This window comes from Quercus robur, chromosome 2 (genome assembly GCF_932294415.1).
Source record: "Quercus robur chromosome 2, dhQueRobu3.1, whole genome shotgun sequence".
NCBI classification, from domain to species: Eukaryota; Viridiplantae; Streptophyta; class Magnoliopsida; order Fagales; family Fagaceae; genus Quercus; species Quercus robur.
In genome coordinates, this window is record NC_065535.1 from 4,091,113 (window position 1) to 4,105,300 (window position 14,188).

The 14,188-nt window shown below is 33.0% G+C and overlaps 2 protein-coding genes and 1 long non-coding RNA gene across 3 annotated transcripts; 2 read left to right on the forward strand and 1 right to left on the reverse strand.

Moving 5' to 3' along the window:
- Positions 1–2,032: 2,032 nt before the first annotated feature.
- On the forward strand, positions 2,033–6,498 carry LOC126710129 (mannose-P-dolichol utilization defect 1 protein homolog 2). The gene is made up of 8 exons (XM_050410511.1): positions 2,033–2,320; positions 2,791–2,944; positions 4,020–4,092; positions 4,197–4,263; positions 4,506–4,565; positions 5,041–5,101; positions 5,188–5,229; positions 6,080–6,498. Exons 1-8 carry the CDS (start codon positions 2,174–2,176, stop codon positions 6,181–6,183), a joined length of 708 nt encoding a protein of 235 aa, XP_050266468.1. The 5' UTR covers positions 2,033–2,173; the 3' UTR covers positions 6,184–6,498.
- A 2,452-nt stretch (positions 6,499–8,950) lies between these two features.
- Positions 8,951–9,891, reverse strand: LOC126710146 (uncharacterized). The gene is made up of 2 exons (XR_007649583.1): positions 9,761–9,891; positions 8,951–9,014 (listed from the first exon to the last, which is right to left on the reverse strand). It is a non-coding gene; the product is annotated as an uncharacterized LOC126710146 (long non-coding RNA).
- Positions 9,892–11,502: 1,611 nt separating this feature from the next.
- LOC126710136 (probable carbohydrate esterase At4g34215) lies at positions 11,503–13,397 on the forward strand. The gene is made up of 2 exons (XM_050410521.1): positions 11,503–12,256; positions 13,076–13,397. Exons 1-2 carry the CDS (start codon positions 11,669–11,671, stop codon positions 13,352–13,354), a joined length of 867 nt encoding a protein of 288 aa, XP_050266478.1. The 5' UTR covers positions 11,503–11,668; the 3' UTR covers positions 13,355–13,397.
- The last annotated feature ends 791 nt before the right edge of the window (positions 13,398–14,188 follow it).

Here is a 14,188-nt window from a genome sequence, read left to right on the forward strand (position 1 = left end):
GGGGGAAAAAAAGTAAAGGAAGAGTATAATAGCAAATGGCTTAATTGCATGCATCAAAAATTTCAAAATCACACTTAATTATCTAGCCAGAGAACTGTCAGGGTTGCCAAATTGAAGCAGCTTGGCAGAGGCAAATCATATTAAGTAAAGAATCCCAGTCTCCCATGCCATGTATATTATCTGCGGGTCCGATAGAGATGGACCACAATTCACAAAGCCATGGTTTTAGGGTGTGGTCGCATAGATTATAGACTTCAGTAGGCCCAGTATTAGATCCGGGCTCTGGACATAGGCCCATAGTTCCCAACCAATCAACTCTCAACTATGTAAAACCAAATTCTTAGGGAAAATTACACTTTACTACTCTATATTACATTTTACACCCTAAACTTCTCGAATGCACATTTTGCATCTTAAACTATGACTCTTGTTACACTTTGCACCAGGAAGTTAAGTTTGCCGTTAACTTGAATGGAAATATAATGTTTATGGTGCAAAGTATAATCAAGAGTATAATTAGGGTGGTAAAGTGTAATTTCTTCTTTATTTTTAATGGATTGAGAAGAGGGGCAATTGGGTCATTTCACATAATATCATACTTTTCCATCCAAGTTAATGGCAAACTTGACGTTGGGGTGCAAAGTGTTACAAGGGTTATAGTTTATGATGCAAAATGTGCATTCAAAAAATTTAGGATGCAAAGTGTAATTTGGAGTATAGTTTAGGGTGGTAAAGTGTAATTCTCCCTATAAATCACCGTTTATTTTGTTTGTAGTCTACATGTACTAACTTGCAATTTTATAAGGTTATAGCAAAATGTGCATTCGAAAAATTTAGGGTGTAAAGTATAATTTGGAGTATAGTTTGGGGTGATAAAGTGTAATTCTCCCTATAAATCACCGTTTATTTTGTTTGTAGTCTACATGTACTAACTTACAATTTTATTAGGTTATGGCAAATCAAATGATATTGATATTCCTCTCCCAGCAATAGTGGCACAGGTAGAAGTGTTAGCAGCTAGAAAAGCAGTTGAGTTTGCTTTGGAGAGCAGTATCACTTCTGCTACTTTCGAAGGTGACTTGGACATTATTTTCAAGGAGCTTACTAGTTCAGAACCATCTCTAGCATTACATGGGCATTTGATTCAAGATGTTAAATTTTTAGCTTCTTTTTTTAATTGCATTAGTTTTGCTCATATTCGTCGACAGGGAAATAATGTAGCTCATGCTTTGGCTAGGTGGGTTTTTAATTCGCTTGATTTAACTGTCTAAATGGAAGATGTGTCACCAGACATTTCTCATATTGTTCAAGCTAATCTAGCCTCTTTGATTAATTAAATGAGTAGTTTTCATTCTAATAAAAAAAAAATGATATTGATATCGGTTTCAAAAAAAAAAAAAAAAAGAGAGGAAGATATTGATATCACATCCGGGTTACTTGACTAGTAAAGAGCCAATAACCTACAATTTCAAACAACACTTCCATCTCCAAAAAACCTAGTAAGTTTATTGATTCAAACCATTAGTTTAAAATTACACAAATAAATCAATGAAATATAGATATAATATTTTTTTTCCCTTAATATATGGCCTATTGTATTGTTGTATAAGAAACGTTCAAGCAAACATGCTAATTACTAGTAGGGTAGTAAACTAGTTGAGCAGATATGTCACACTCAAAAGGCTTAAGTAACCTTTGGAGCATAGAGTGTAGCCTATAAAGCAAACTCATTCTATCATACACCCATTCGGCTCGATAAGGGATTACATTTTATATAAATTTATGAGGTCCTTCACAAATATAATATTATATCTGAACTTAGTTTGTTTAATAGTTAAAGGCTCATAAAATTGGTCTTAAACTTGACTTTTTTGCTAAAAAAATTTATTATAAACAAAATTTTTCTTAAGTGGAGCGGTTTAAAAACAGATCAAATTCATTTAGGATCCTAATTATCCTAAAAAAGCTACTAAAAAAAATCTTAAAAAAGAAGCAGAAAATAGGGAAATGCCCCTAAATCTAATAAGCCCAGGTCAGTGTTCAAAGAGCAACGTGTTGGGTTTAAATTATAAAAACATTGAAGCTGCTCTTACTTACAAAATACTACAGCTAGTTTCTTTCCCTTGAAATTGAAATCCCTCTTATTTTGATTTGGGTCAAAGAAACAGAGAAAATGGAATATCTAGGGATTGATTTTAGCTGTGCATTGGGTTCGCTCCGCCACGGCAAAATCCCAGAGAAAGACTGCTTGCTGCCTCTCATTTCCAAGCTCCTCGGCTATTGCATCGTCGCCGCCTCCACCACCGTCAAACTCCCCCAGGCATACATAATTCAAATACTTGTTTAGTTTACTTTTAAATTTGAATAATCATTTCTTTGAATTTTCATATCTCACTGCTAATTTAGGGTTTGACTTAATCAGTGCTTGAGATTTGGGGATTGTGTTTGTCACATTCAAAATTAACTCGAGCAAAGGAACATGTGATATCAATTTTCATCAATTGTATGACCAACAACTCATTTTATGGTTTAAAGTTAGCTCAACTGCTTAAGTCTCTTGTCGTCGAATCCTAAGTCCCATGTTTTGAGACAATAGGTTCAAATCCTACTGAATTGATCATTTTTAATAATGAAAAGCAATTTGGAGAACTTATCATTTTTTTTTTTTTTTAAAATTATTGCGGCGTAGGAATTTAATGGATTGCTGATTTAACATGTTATAAGAAACGATTTTGGTTGATTGATTTGATGTCGGTAGTGATATGGTGGTTTTTGTTTTGAGATTTGCAGATATTGAAAATTTTGAAGAATGGAAGTGTCAGAGGCCTTAGTGTTGTGGCCTTTGAGCTTGAAGTAGTCGGCTACACCATTGCACTAGCGTATTGTCTCCACCAAGGGCTTCCCTTTTCAGCTTTTGGGGAGTTGGCGTTTCTTTTGGTCCAAGGTATGTTGGCAATTCTATGTTTGCTGTCAATCTAAAGCATTGCAGTAATGTGGGTGTCCAAAACAAGGTTCGAAGTCATGCTTGTGAGTTGGGTGGGTGTAATGAGCTGTGCTTGCATCATGAGTGTGCGTAGAACTGTATGTGTTCTTGTCTGGCCAATAGACTTGATCCTGCATAGCTAATGACTCTGGCGCAAATGACGCTTCTTCCTCCTGCAAGAATGGTTGGAGGGTGAGGGCTTGCGTTTAATACCCATTGTGAGTGTGTAACTTACCAATAAAGGTTGAATTGACACCCTAGGAGTTATAACAAGTCACGCGTGATCGGTGGCTGCTGAATTTGGGTTTCTGTGGAGTCATGGTTATGGTGGGGGCTGACAATGGCTTACGTGTTTTGAACTGGGAACAATGTCACCCGAGTCAGGTGACTCAATTTGTGTGGTTGCCAGGGTTAGGTAACGTTGGAATTGCATGTGATGCTGGTAAAATGTGATTGCTAATGATTGGAGATGAGGCAGTTTAGATGCGGTGACAGACAGAATATTAGAGGGCTTGAATGCTTGATGCATGGTGGTCGAGGGTGGTCAATTATGATGGGCGGCAGTTTAAGGAATATGTTGGCTATGATACCATACTTGCTATTTCATCCTTTTAATGAAGTAGTCTCTTTCTTTCTCTTTCAATAAAGTTCTCTTACCTATCATAAAAAAAAATGTTAATTCTATTACATTATCAGTATTAATAGTTTGTCCCTAATATATTACTCATAAAAAATATTTTACTTTTTTGTGTCTTTAGTATCTTGTATTTACATACTATATCTTGCTGCCTTACGTTCTCTCCCAAAATTGTTTTATGCTAGTTCTATTGTCTCATGGTGTGGAGTGGATGCATTAGAAACTGACCTAAATTGACATATTTAAGAATTTATTTTGCTTGAATTCTACTGTCAAGCAAAAACCTGGCTTCTGGTTTGCGCTATTAGACCACTTCAATGAGATTACTATCGCAATAAGAAAAGCTGATATCAATTTTTAAAGGATCTAACAACTTCCTCTTCTGCTTGTCTGTTGCAGCTATAATTTTAGTTGCCATAATCTACTATTATTCTCAACCTTTGGGTGCCTCAACATGGATCAGGGCATTACTGTATCCTTCTTGCTTTCAGTATAGTATTTTGGATTTGTCTTGAATTTGCATTCTGGAATACCAAAAAGATGGTCAACCTCTTCCTTAATATGATGGCTTTTCAGATATTGTGCTGTAGCACCTACCATCTTGGCTGGTCAAATTGATCCCATTCTCTTTGAAGCACTATATGTGAGTAGCATTCCACCCCCCCCCCCCCCCCCCCTTCTACTCTGTACTTGAACATACACTGTCAGAGTTTCTTTCTGTTCTTTTTTTTCCCTTGCATTTTTCTGTCATTGTCTTTATAGGGTTATTGATTTGCATTAAAACATGCATTTCAATCTTCAGGCTTGTTTACACCTTTCTCTATCTTTTGAGTTCTAAGGCTATCTATGTATGAAGTTTTTCTAATGCGGAAAGATCTTTTACAGGCATCTCAGCATGCAGTTTTTCTCTTTGCCAGGATCCCGCAGATATGGGCAAACTTTTCAGTAAGTTAATTCATTAAAGCCCTATTATGCTGTTAGATTGGATGTTATTACCTGTTGAGCTCTCAAATAATTTACTAACTGCATTTCGTACTTTCAAACTTTACAAGGATTCTATAAATTTCCTTGTTAAATACTAATATGAAGATACAGGCCTACTCTGTTCTCAAACCCAACAGTCTGTAACTTCATTAAATCTTAATAAATACACCAATGTGTCATGCGTGTAAATTTGCATTAGAGTGAATCTGGAACCAGCAATGTGCATGTAAGCTAATAAATGCACTCCAGTTTGTGGCTGAGCAGATTAAAGGATGATTGGATCACTTTCTGGAAGAGGCAATACTGTGTTCCCATTTTATTCTGTTTACTGACCAATTTACACAATCTTTTGCCTGTCGATTTTCAGTTATTTTGAGATCACACATGTTTGTAGCCTATTTACTCATGTTTTGGTGAACAACCCTTCTCTGAGCAGAATAAAAGTACAGGCGAGCTCAGCTTCTTGACATGTTTTATGAATTTTGCCGGTTCCATTGGTAAATCGATCTTTTTAGTTGATGGTGCTGTTAATGTATTACCTATTTATTTAGAGAAGTTCTGAACTTACTTCTTTCTTTTGCAGTGAGAGTTTTTACCAGTCTCCAGGAAAAAGCACCAATAAGTGGTATCCTTGTTTCATATTCTTGAATGTGATTTTTGTTGAATATCTCTAATGAGTTTTTTAAACAGTGCTGATGATGAATTTCAGATTTGAGAAGATAACAATTGTAACTTAGGAGCCTCTAGCATTATATTCTTAAAAATGATGATTTTAATGAAAAAAAAAAATCATTGTTTTGGAATATTTTATAAGAGTAATGATACATTTACAACATTTCAAATAATTTCACAACAAATCCTAGGTGGTAAGTTGTTACTGGTTCTAATCTAGGCCTACAACTTACATTACATTTTGCCCACTAATAACAACTTACTTCTTAGGATTTTTTTGAAATTGTTGTGAAAATACTGTGGTGGGGGCTCAAAAATGGGAACAAAAGGGAAATTTTGTTTTTTTTTTTATGCCTTTTTGGTCTTAGTGTTTTAAAAAGTGATGGCGTTTCAGGTATTGTGATGTCTTGTTTCACTTATCAAAAAAAAGAAAAGAAAGGGTATTATGATGGCTTGTTTCAGATTTCATTGTATCACTGATCGCTCTCATATAAGAAAAACTATTTCATGCTGTTATTATTGCATCCTAATAAAATTCAATTTTATGTGGAAAAGGATAGTCTTCTAGTAACTTTGGTGTCATAAAAGATGCTAAATAAAACAATTGGTATGATTTTGTCTACATGAATGGTTCAAAAATTCCTGCTCCATTCCACTGGGTCCTTTAATTCATGTTTCCCCTACCTATTTCTTGTTTATCAACACTACATACACTAATGGTTTCTATGTCTTACTTAAGCTTTTGATGGCAGTTTTTTTGTTTTTTGTGCACAAAACAATTGCTATCCTTAATTCTTTTGAAGTTGTTTTGGGCTCTGCAATTGGTATTGCAACCAATGGTACCATCCTGAGTCAGATAATTTTGTACCGAAATGCTCGTGCCACGGAAGAGAAGAAAAAGAAGTAGAACAAGAAGATGCGGTGTCATCTGTCATCCTCAGCAGGTGGTGCAACTGGCCAACTTCACAAGTTCATTGGTACTTTAGGTGTCATCTTTCTTCGAGTGTAGCTGAACTCAAATGTATCAATGGATGTTCCAAGTGGGGCATGCATAAACAGATGTTAGCAACTACTTCTATTTGATACTTTCTTATTGTTTATTAAATGAATTGTAAAATTAGAAAAAGAAAAATGGTCATCTTCCCCTTGCATTAAAACCTTTATACTTTTTGATTTTTAAGATATTCGCATTTTTTTATATATATAATTTTCCGTTGCTACATTTAAGAAATTCAATTTACAAATAACTCTTTTGGAGTCTGAATCACTCCATCCTATATCTTCTTCTTCTTCTTTTTCATTAATGGAATGTGTATATATATATATATATATATATATATATATAGTGTTGATGCTACCTTGAAAAAGAAGCCTTCATACTTTTGAGAATCCAAGCCCACCATTACAGGTTGGGCAAATGTCATATTTTGAGATATGCACGAGCAGGAATGCTCAGTGCAGGTTTTGTTTTGTTTTTGAATTGGTTAGAAATATTATTACATAAATATCCCATCTCTCCCCAAGCTCAAATCGAGACCCATGCTTCTTCATGCTTAAGGCATAGGAAGGTACCATCTGGGTCAACTCTGTGGTGGTATAAGTGTAGTTGGGCAAACACTCCTAAATGTTTGAAATCGGTATAATTTGAATCAACTTTGATATTTATTATTCATTCAAGTAAATATTTTGATATCTGTCTGAGTCTCATCGATCATATCTTAAGTTCTCTTGTATTGACTAATAAATTATATAGTTGAATTTAATTGTGTTATGACAAAAACAAAAAGTTTTGTATCCAACGGATTACAATTACTGTCAAATAAAATCCATATTCTTGTTCCATTATCTCATAGCCCAGGCCATACCTCACACTCACAGGTGCTTTAGTTTAACACGGCTTCCCTAATTCGATCACTCCTAGACTCATAGGTTCTATGTTGCGGTCACCACGGCTTCTACATGAACTGCGTCTACCTTGTGGGGTTATACTTGAGTAAACATCATCATATGATTCTTAGCAACTTTCTCTTAGGAATCCATGCGATTGGTACGGTTATATACCTAAAATATGTAATCTTCAATCTGGGTAATGTAAGTATATAACCATGGGATGATGCGGACTATACGAATGAGAAAACAACATTTTAGTATGGACGTGTTTAGAAAAAAGAAAGAAAGAAATACAAAAAAGAAATGGTAGTATAGACTATGAAGTCAAGACACGATTAAAATATATATTAGATAAAAGTGAAAGAAAAGTATACAATTTTAAGAAAGTGTAGATGTCTTGTCTACTTGATTCTTTTGTTATTTTTCTTTCTTTGTTTCGTTTTCTTTTGAGTTGGAGAAAGTATTTATTTTTTGATACAATATCATAATAATCTTATATATAGTAGGAGTTATAGATGAGTCTCACATGAACTTAATTTTAACAAAATTGAAATTGAGGCTAACTTGGAAGTTTTTTATGTGTGTTTTTTGAAGCCAAAATTAGAATCTTCTTGCTGTAGTTAAAAGTATTGAGTGTTGCTTATGCAAAGTTGTTAATATGCATGTGTTATTTTTATTGCTATCCATAAAATGCAGGTTGCTTTGTTTGCTTATAGTTTGTCTTATAGATGTTAAATTAGGTAAAAAAAATTTGGCTTATTTAGATGTTAATTTACACTTGAATTAATACATATCATAATATCATATATGTCATTGCAAGGATAATTGGACAGAGAGGCGACTTTTAAATTGGTATCTGCAAACAATCTCTATAATAGGTCTCTTCCATTACAAATTTAGCGTCAGTATGAATACAACAAGTTAAGTTGTTAAGTAGATAACTTATTGCCATAAGTTGTGAATCTAAAAAATTTATGAAAATATTTTCAGGATGCTGGTTTTAGGTTGTTAAGGCGGGATTTTATTGCATGGATTCCTAAGAGAAAGTTGTTGCAAGGAATTCCGAAGAGAAACTGAGAAAGTAGTCATCTTAATTACAAATAGTAAAAACGTGGATATATTAAACGCGAAAAACACTTTTTCGTTCCTACATTTTCAGGAAATTTTCATTTTAGTCCTTATATTTTATTTTTATTGCTTTTAGTCTCTATTCTGAAAAACGCTTCCCGTTTTAGTCTTTACCATTACATCAGAAACGAAGAAAGTTGACATGGCAAACGGCAGGAATAAATAATACTAAATTAATGTCCACGTAACTTAAATTAATAATAACAAATATTTTTTGGCATTAAAAAATACCATGTCAGCATCTAAATTAAAAAAAATTAATTTATTAATTTTAACTAAATAAAAAAAATTAAAAACAGAATTAAAAACTAAAAATCATATGAATTGAAATCTAAGTGTGTCTTGAACAAGAACAACAATAACACAAACCCAAATCCAAGAACACAAACCCATAAATTTAAATAAATAAATAAACCGAGTAATATCCAACTACCAGCCATCAGAGATCCGAGAGAGAAAGGGAAAGATGAGTTCTGAGCAGAACGAGGGTACAAGCTACCAGCCATCAGAGCCAATGCTCTGCGCCGACAATTGTGGGTTCTTTGGCAGTGCGGTGACCATGACCCTTTGCTCCAAGCGCTACAAAGACTACCACATGAAAGAAGAACACGCGGCTCTTGCAGTCTCTGTGAACCTCAAGGCTATAACCTTCACTGTTGGGACCTCATACACCCTAATGTCATTGGTCACGGTCCCAACAACCACAGCAATCTTACCCTCCTATAAACCAAACCAAAAAATCCATATAAATCCCAAATGCAGAACAAGGGCGGTTTGATGCATTTGGGCCTAAGGCGAAAATTGATTTTCTTGTTTTAGATGCAAAATTACTACTAATTAACATGAACTACATAGAATTTTTTCTTTTTCTTTAGAAATTTTATAGACACGAAAAATTTGACAAATTTTTTCATATTTATTGATATGGCAAATTGATAATAGTAAGTAAAAGAGTAGTGTTAGTGGTAGATTTAAATGAGAACTAATAAAACTTTGCTAACTCAACTCTTATTAGTATTTTTATTTTTTTTAGAAGTGTAATATTCACAATATTTTTTTATAACAAATCCTAGGTTTTAAGTTGCATTTTGTTTTCTATTTGAAAATATCACTATAATTATTTTTTTGACATCAATAACAGGTTTTAACAACCTACTACGTAGCATTAGTTGTAAAAGTGTTGTGAAAAATATTGTGGATGTTGCATTTTTCTCTCTTTTTTATTTGCTTTTCATCTGGTAAAAAAATATTAGTTTATTTATTGATTATAAATAACCCTATTGGTTAAAATTTGGGGACTTTTTTTTACTTGGGGCCTTAGGCGACTGCATCTCTTGCTTACCCATTCAACCGGCCGTGATGCAGAAACAATTCCAATCAATACAACAAATTGAAAACCAAATAAACTTCTAAGAGAATCTCCTCGATTTTTCTTAGCAACCAAACAGAACCTATAAAAATGTTACCTTGCCCTCCATGTAACGAATCAACTTGGAGGGAGATAGAGGTGGCTTGTTGATCTTGCTCATGAAAAGCCTCTTCAGTATCACTGCATTGAATTTATTCCCGGTCCTCCGCACCAGAAAACAGTACAACTAATCACAAATCCACAAGGGCGGAGCTATAGCATGCCTTGCCCCCCCCCCCCCCCAAATTTAAAAAAATTATTTTATATTATGTATAAATATTAAAAATTTAAATATTTAGTTACAAAAATAAAAGTTGGCCCCCCAAATGTTTGAGTTAGTCCAATAATGCACTTAAAAACTAACAGAATTTGTTAATTGGTCTAGTAGTTATAGAGACAAGTTAGTTTTTGTTTTCTCTAATGTGTTTTTTGTACATGTTTAATATCAAACTAAATAGCTTTTGTATACTCATTGAAGTTTAAAAGATGATAAGTTCCCTTAAAAAATTATCTTGCGAAAATATATATTTGAAAATTGTTAATTTTATATACAATATATTTATAAATAATGACATACTCTAGTATTAAAATATTAATGTTTATATTTGTGTATGTACGTTTACGCATGTGTACGATGGTTTATCTTGACTCGAAACTAATATATTGATACCAAAATTCGGCCACTCGAAACAAAAAAATCCTAGCTCCACCCCTACAGATCCACCGTACATGTGTCAACCACACATCAAATCCTCCATAACCACAAACATACATACAACATAAAACACGGAAATGGTCTATGGTGAATGCTGATTTACTGGGTTTTTTTTTTTGGGTTTAATTTCTAGGTTTATGTTCTTGGATCTGAGTTTGTGTTCTTGTTGTTCTTGTTTAAAACACACTTAGATCTTAATTCATATGATTTTTAGTTTTTAATTTTTTTATTTAGTTAAAATTAATAAATTATTTTTAAAAAATTTAGATGCTAACGTGGCATTTTTTAATGCCAAAAAACATTTTTTATTATTAATTTAAGCCACATGGACATTAATTTAGTATTATTTATTCTTACTGTTTGCCACATCAGCTTTTTCCATTTCTGATGTAACGGCAGAAACTAAAACGGAAAGCGTTTTTCAGGATAAGGACTAAAAGCGGTAAAAATAAAATGTAGGGACTAAAATGAGAATCGCCTGAAAATGTAGGAACTAAAATGTGCTTTTCCCCCTTTCAAGATAATTAAATTTTTCTTTAACTACTGAAATTCTATCAAACAAGATTTCCAGAGTCTATAATTAATATTGAATCTGAATTAGAAATTTTATTTGACTTCAAATATTGATTTTATTTTTTTAAAGAAGATTCAAATATTGAATTTGATAATGAAACACCAAGCACAAAAACAAAATTCAATATCAAACATTCAATCAAACAAGATCTCCAAAATCTATAATTAATATTTAATCCAAATTAGAAATTTGATTTGACTTCAAATATTAATTTTCTTTTTAAAGAAGATTAAAATATTTATTTAAAAACAAAAGAATATTCAAATATTGAATTTGATAATGAAACACCAAGCCCAACAAAATATCTATTTTAAACTTATAAAAATCCATATATATTAGGCAAGTTAACAAAATTCCACTTGATGCCGAGTTGCGGGAGATTAAAATTTCTTCATTTTAGGTAAGACTCCTAGTTCCTTCGAAATTGGGATAACCAAGATTTCTAATTCCCTCGAAATTCTCGAGAATTATGAAAATCTACCTAGTTGGATGAAATAAGGAAGGATAATTAATCCTAATCCCAAACGAACTAGCCAATGTACCCATAGGCTTATATCACTAACACGCTACCAAAAACCAAGTACTTCTACGATTCCACTTGAGAAAAACCTAATTCCGCAAAGCCATCTTCACTTTTTATTATCAAATAAAACACCCATCTTCGTATTGCTTTCAACATGAGAAATATCAAAACTTTCAACATGTTTTTCTTCTTAGTTTTCTTAGTCTTCATCGTCCTCCCTAATCCTTCTATGATGGCCCAAGAACCAAAATTCCCAAATAGTATTTTTCTCTTAGCCGGCCAATCCAACATGGCTGGACGTGGAGTCATCATGCCTGGTCAAGCCACTCCTAGTAGTCCTAACATTCTTCAACTCGGCTTAAACCACACTTGGTTCGAAGCCCATGAGCCTCTGCACAAGGAAATTGATGAAGGAAAACGTTGTGGGATTGGACCTGGAATGTCTTTTGCCAAAACAGTTCTAGCCATGGAACCCAACATGGGTGTGATTGGTCTGGTGCCTTGTGCCAGAGGAGGGACTGGACTAAAGCAATGGGCTCGTGGGTCTAAGCTTTATGATAACTTGGTACAAAGGGCCTATGCATCCACAAAGTTTGGTGGGAAAATTAAAGTCCTCCTTTGGTTTCAAGGGGAAACAGATACAAATAGTTCAGAAGATGCCCTTCTATACGAGACAAGATTGCCCAAGTTTTTCAATGACCTTCGAGATGACTTGCATCTTCCTGATCTGCCAATAGTCCAGGTATGGTTTTTGTATAATTGATTTGACTTCATTCAATTCTCATTTATGTTAATTTTTTTTTTCATAAAAATTTGGTTACAATTCAATTTAGCCCTTTGATTTTTTACTTTTAGTGCTTAAGATTTAATGTTTGTCAATTTATAATTCAATTGAATTGAGGGGGAGGGAGGAGGAGTAGTGTAGAGTAGAATAAATTTGGCCTAAAATTAGTTTAATTTCAGCCAATTCTACCATACTCCCCTTCCATTCAAATAGGCCCTTAATCCCTTACTTTTTCAAATTGGTTAATTTGGTCATTCTATCCAAACCTGGTAGCTAATGAAGTTATTTAAGCTTTATCTTTTGATTTTTAAATAACACTCATTAAACAATGAGATTTATTTAATGATACATTTTTAGAACCCTTTTAATTAAAATTTTAATTTAAAAAAAAAAAAGAAGAAATTTTAAATGGCAACCTTTTTTTTTTTTTTTAATAATTCAATTGTTACAATGAGGGAGAGGAGATTTAGACATTGTCTTTATTGAAAATACCATGAAGTGCCAATTAATTGAGTTACAAAGCTCTTAATAGATAATATCGAATGGATGAAAAAAAGTAGATTGACTTAGTTTGTTATTATGACTTATTTTTTACAATGTGAAAAACTGAATTGACAAACATTAAATCTTAAAGACTAATTTAAAAATTGAAGTAAAAGTTAAGGGCGTAAAAAATTGAAGTTTAGCCAAGTTTTTCCCTTTTGCCTAAAGACTTTCTGTGTCAACAGTTTTAAATTCTAGCTAATTGTGTGTTTTTGCGTGGACTTTATTGTGCAGGTCGCACTTGCATCAGGGTATCACTTCGATCTTATAACAACTGTAAGACAGGCCCAACTTTTTTTATGTCTAAAAAATGTTAGGACTGTTGATGCTTGGGGACTTCCCCTTGGGCTGGATGGACTCCATTTGAATACTGATGGTGCAGTTCGCTTGGGCCAGATGTTAGCCCATACCTTTCTTTCTTTCAAACCAAAACATAAATGGGTTGGCGGTAGAAAGTTTGGATACCAAATTTCTTATTCGACGACAAAATACTTTATTAATAAGAACTCATAATAACAAAAAATATGTGCTCAAGCATATATATACTTTACTTTTTTTTGGGGGGGGGGGGGGGGGGGGGAATTTGAGTAGTGTCCAAGATTCTTTCAATTATTTAGCAAAGAAAGAACTATGATTAAAATCATTTTTTAAGATCTTATTGAGTGAAGTTTTTCCCATATGACAATTTTAAATTTTTTTTTTTTGAGAGAGATCATTTTAATTGTAAGTACTATGAGATTATATTTAGTTACCTAGTTATTGTTTTAATGGTCATCCAATTTGTATTTTTTATTTTGCTTTGTTAACGTTAGTTAAGGCTTTTGTTGTGTGGGTGTATGTGAAAAGTTTGTGCTTTTATTGGAGAGAGAATGTGTTTAAATTCTATGCAATGAATCAATGTTTGTGTGTGGATTGTTATAATTTTAGTAGAGTGATATAAAAATTTCATATTTTGATATGACGTGATTGGTTTATAATAAAACTTATAAAACTAATATTAAATGGGTTCATATAGAAATGATATTATTCTAATTGTTAGGAATAATCATCCTAATAAGTCATGGGAAAAAGTAGTTTGTTTATCATTTTATTTTGTATAAAACAAAGTTGATGTTTTCAAACTAAAAAAACTGGGAAAAAAAAAGATGTTTAGACACCCTGCAAAATCATGTTTGCCCAAGTGCTGTTAATCTCAGATTTTTATGCTTTGTTGGATCGTACACACTTGAAATTGACTTGGGATGCCGATTTTAGGGAATCTGGACACCTTTCTTTTACTTTATATGGTTTCTATTATTATGGACAACCCATGTCCATAGCTCAAATTTAAATCCGTTAGTTTTAAAA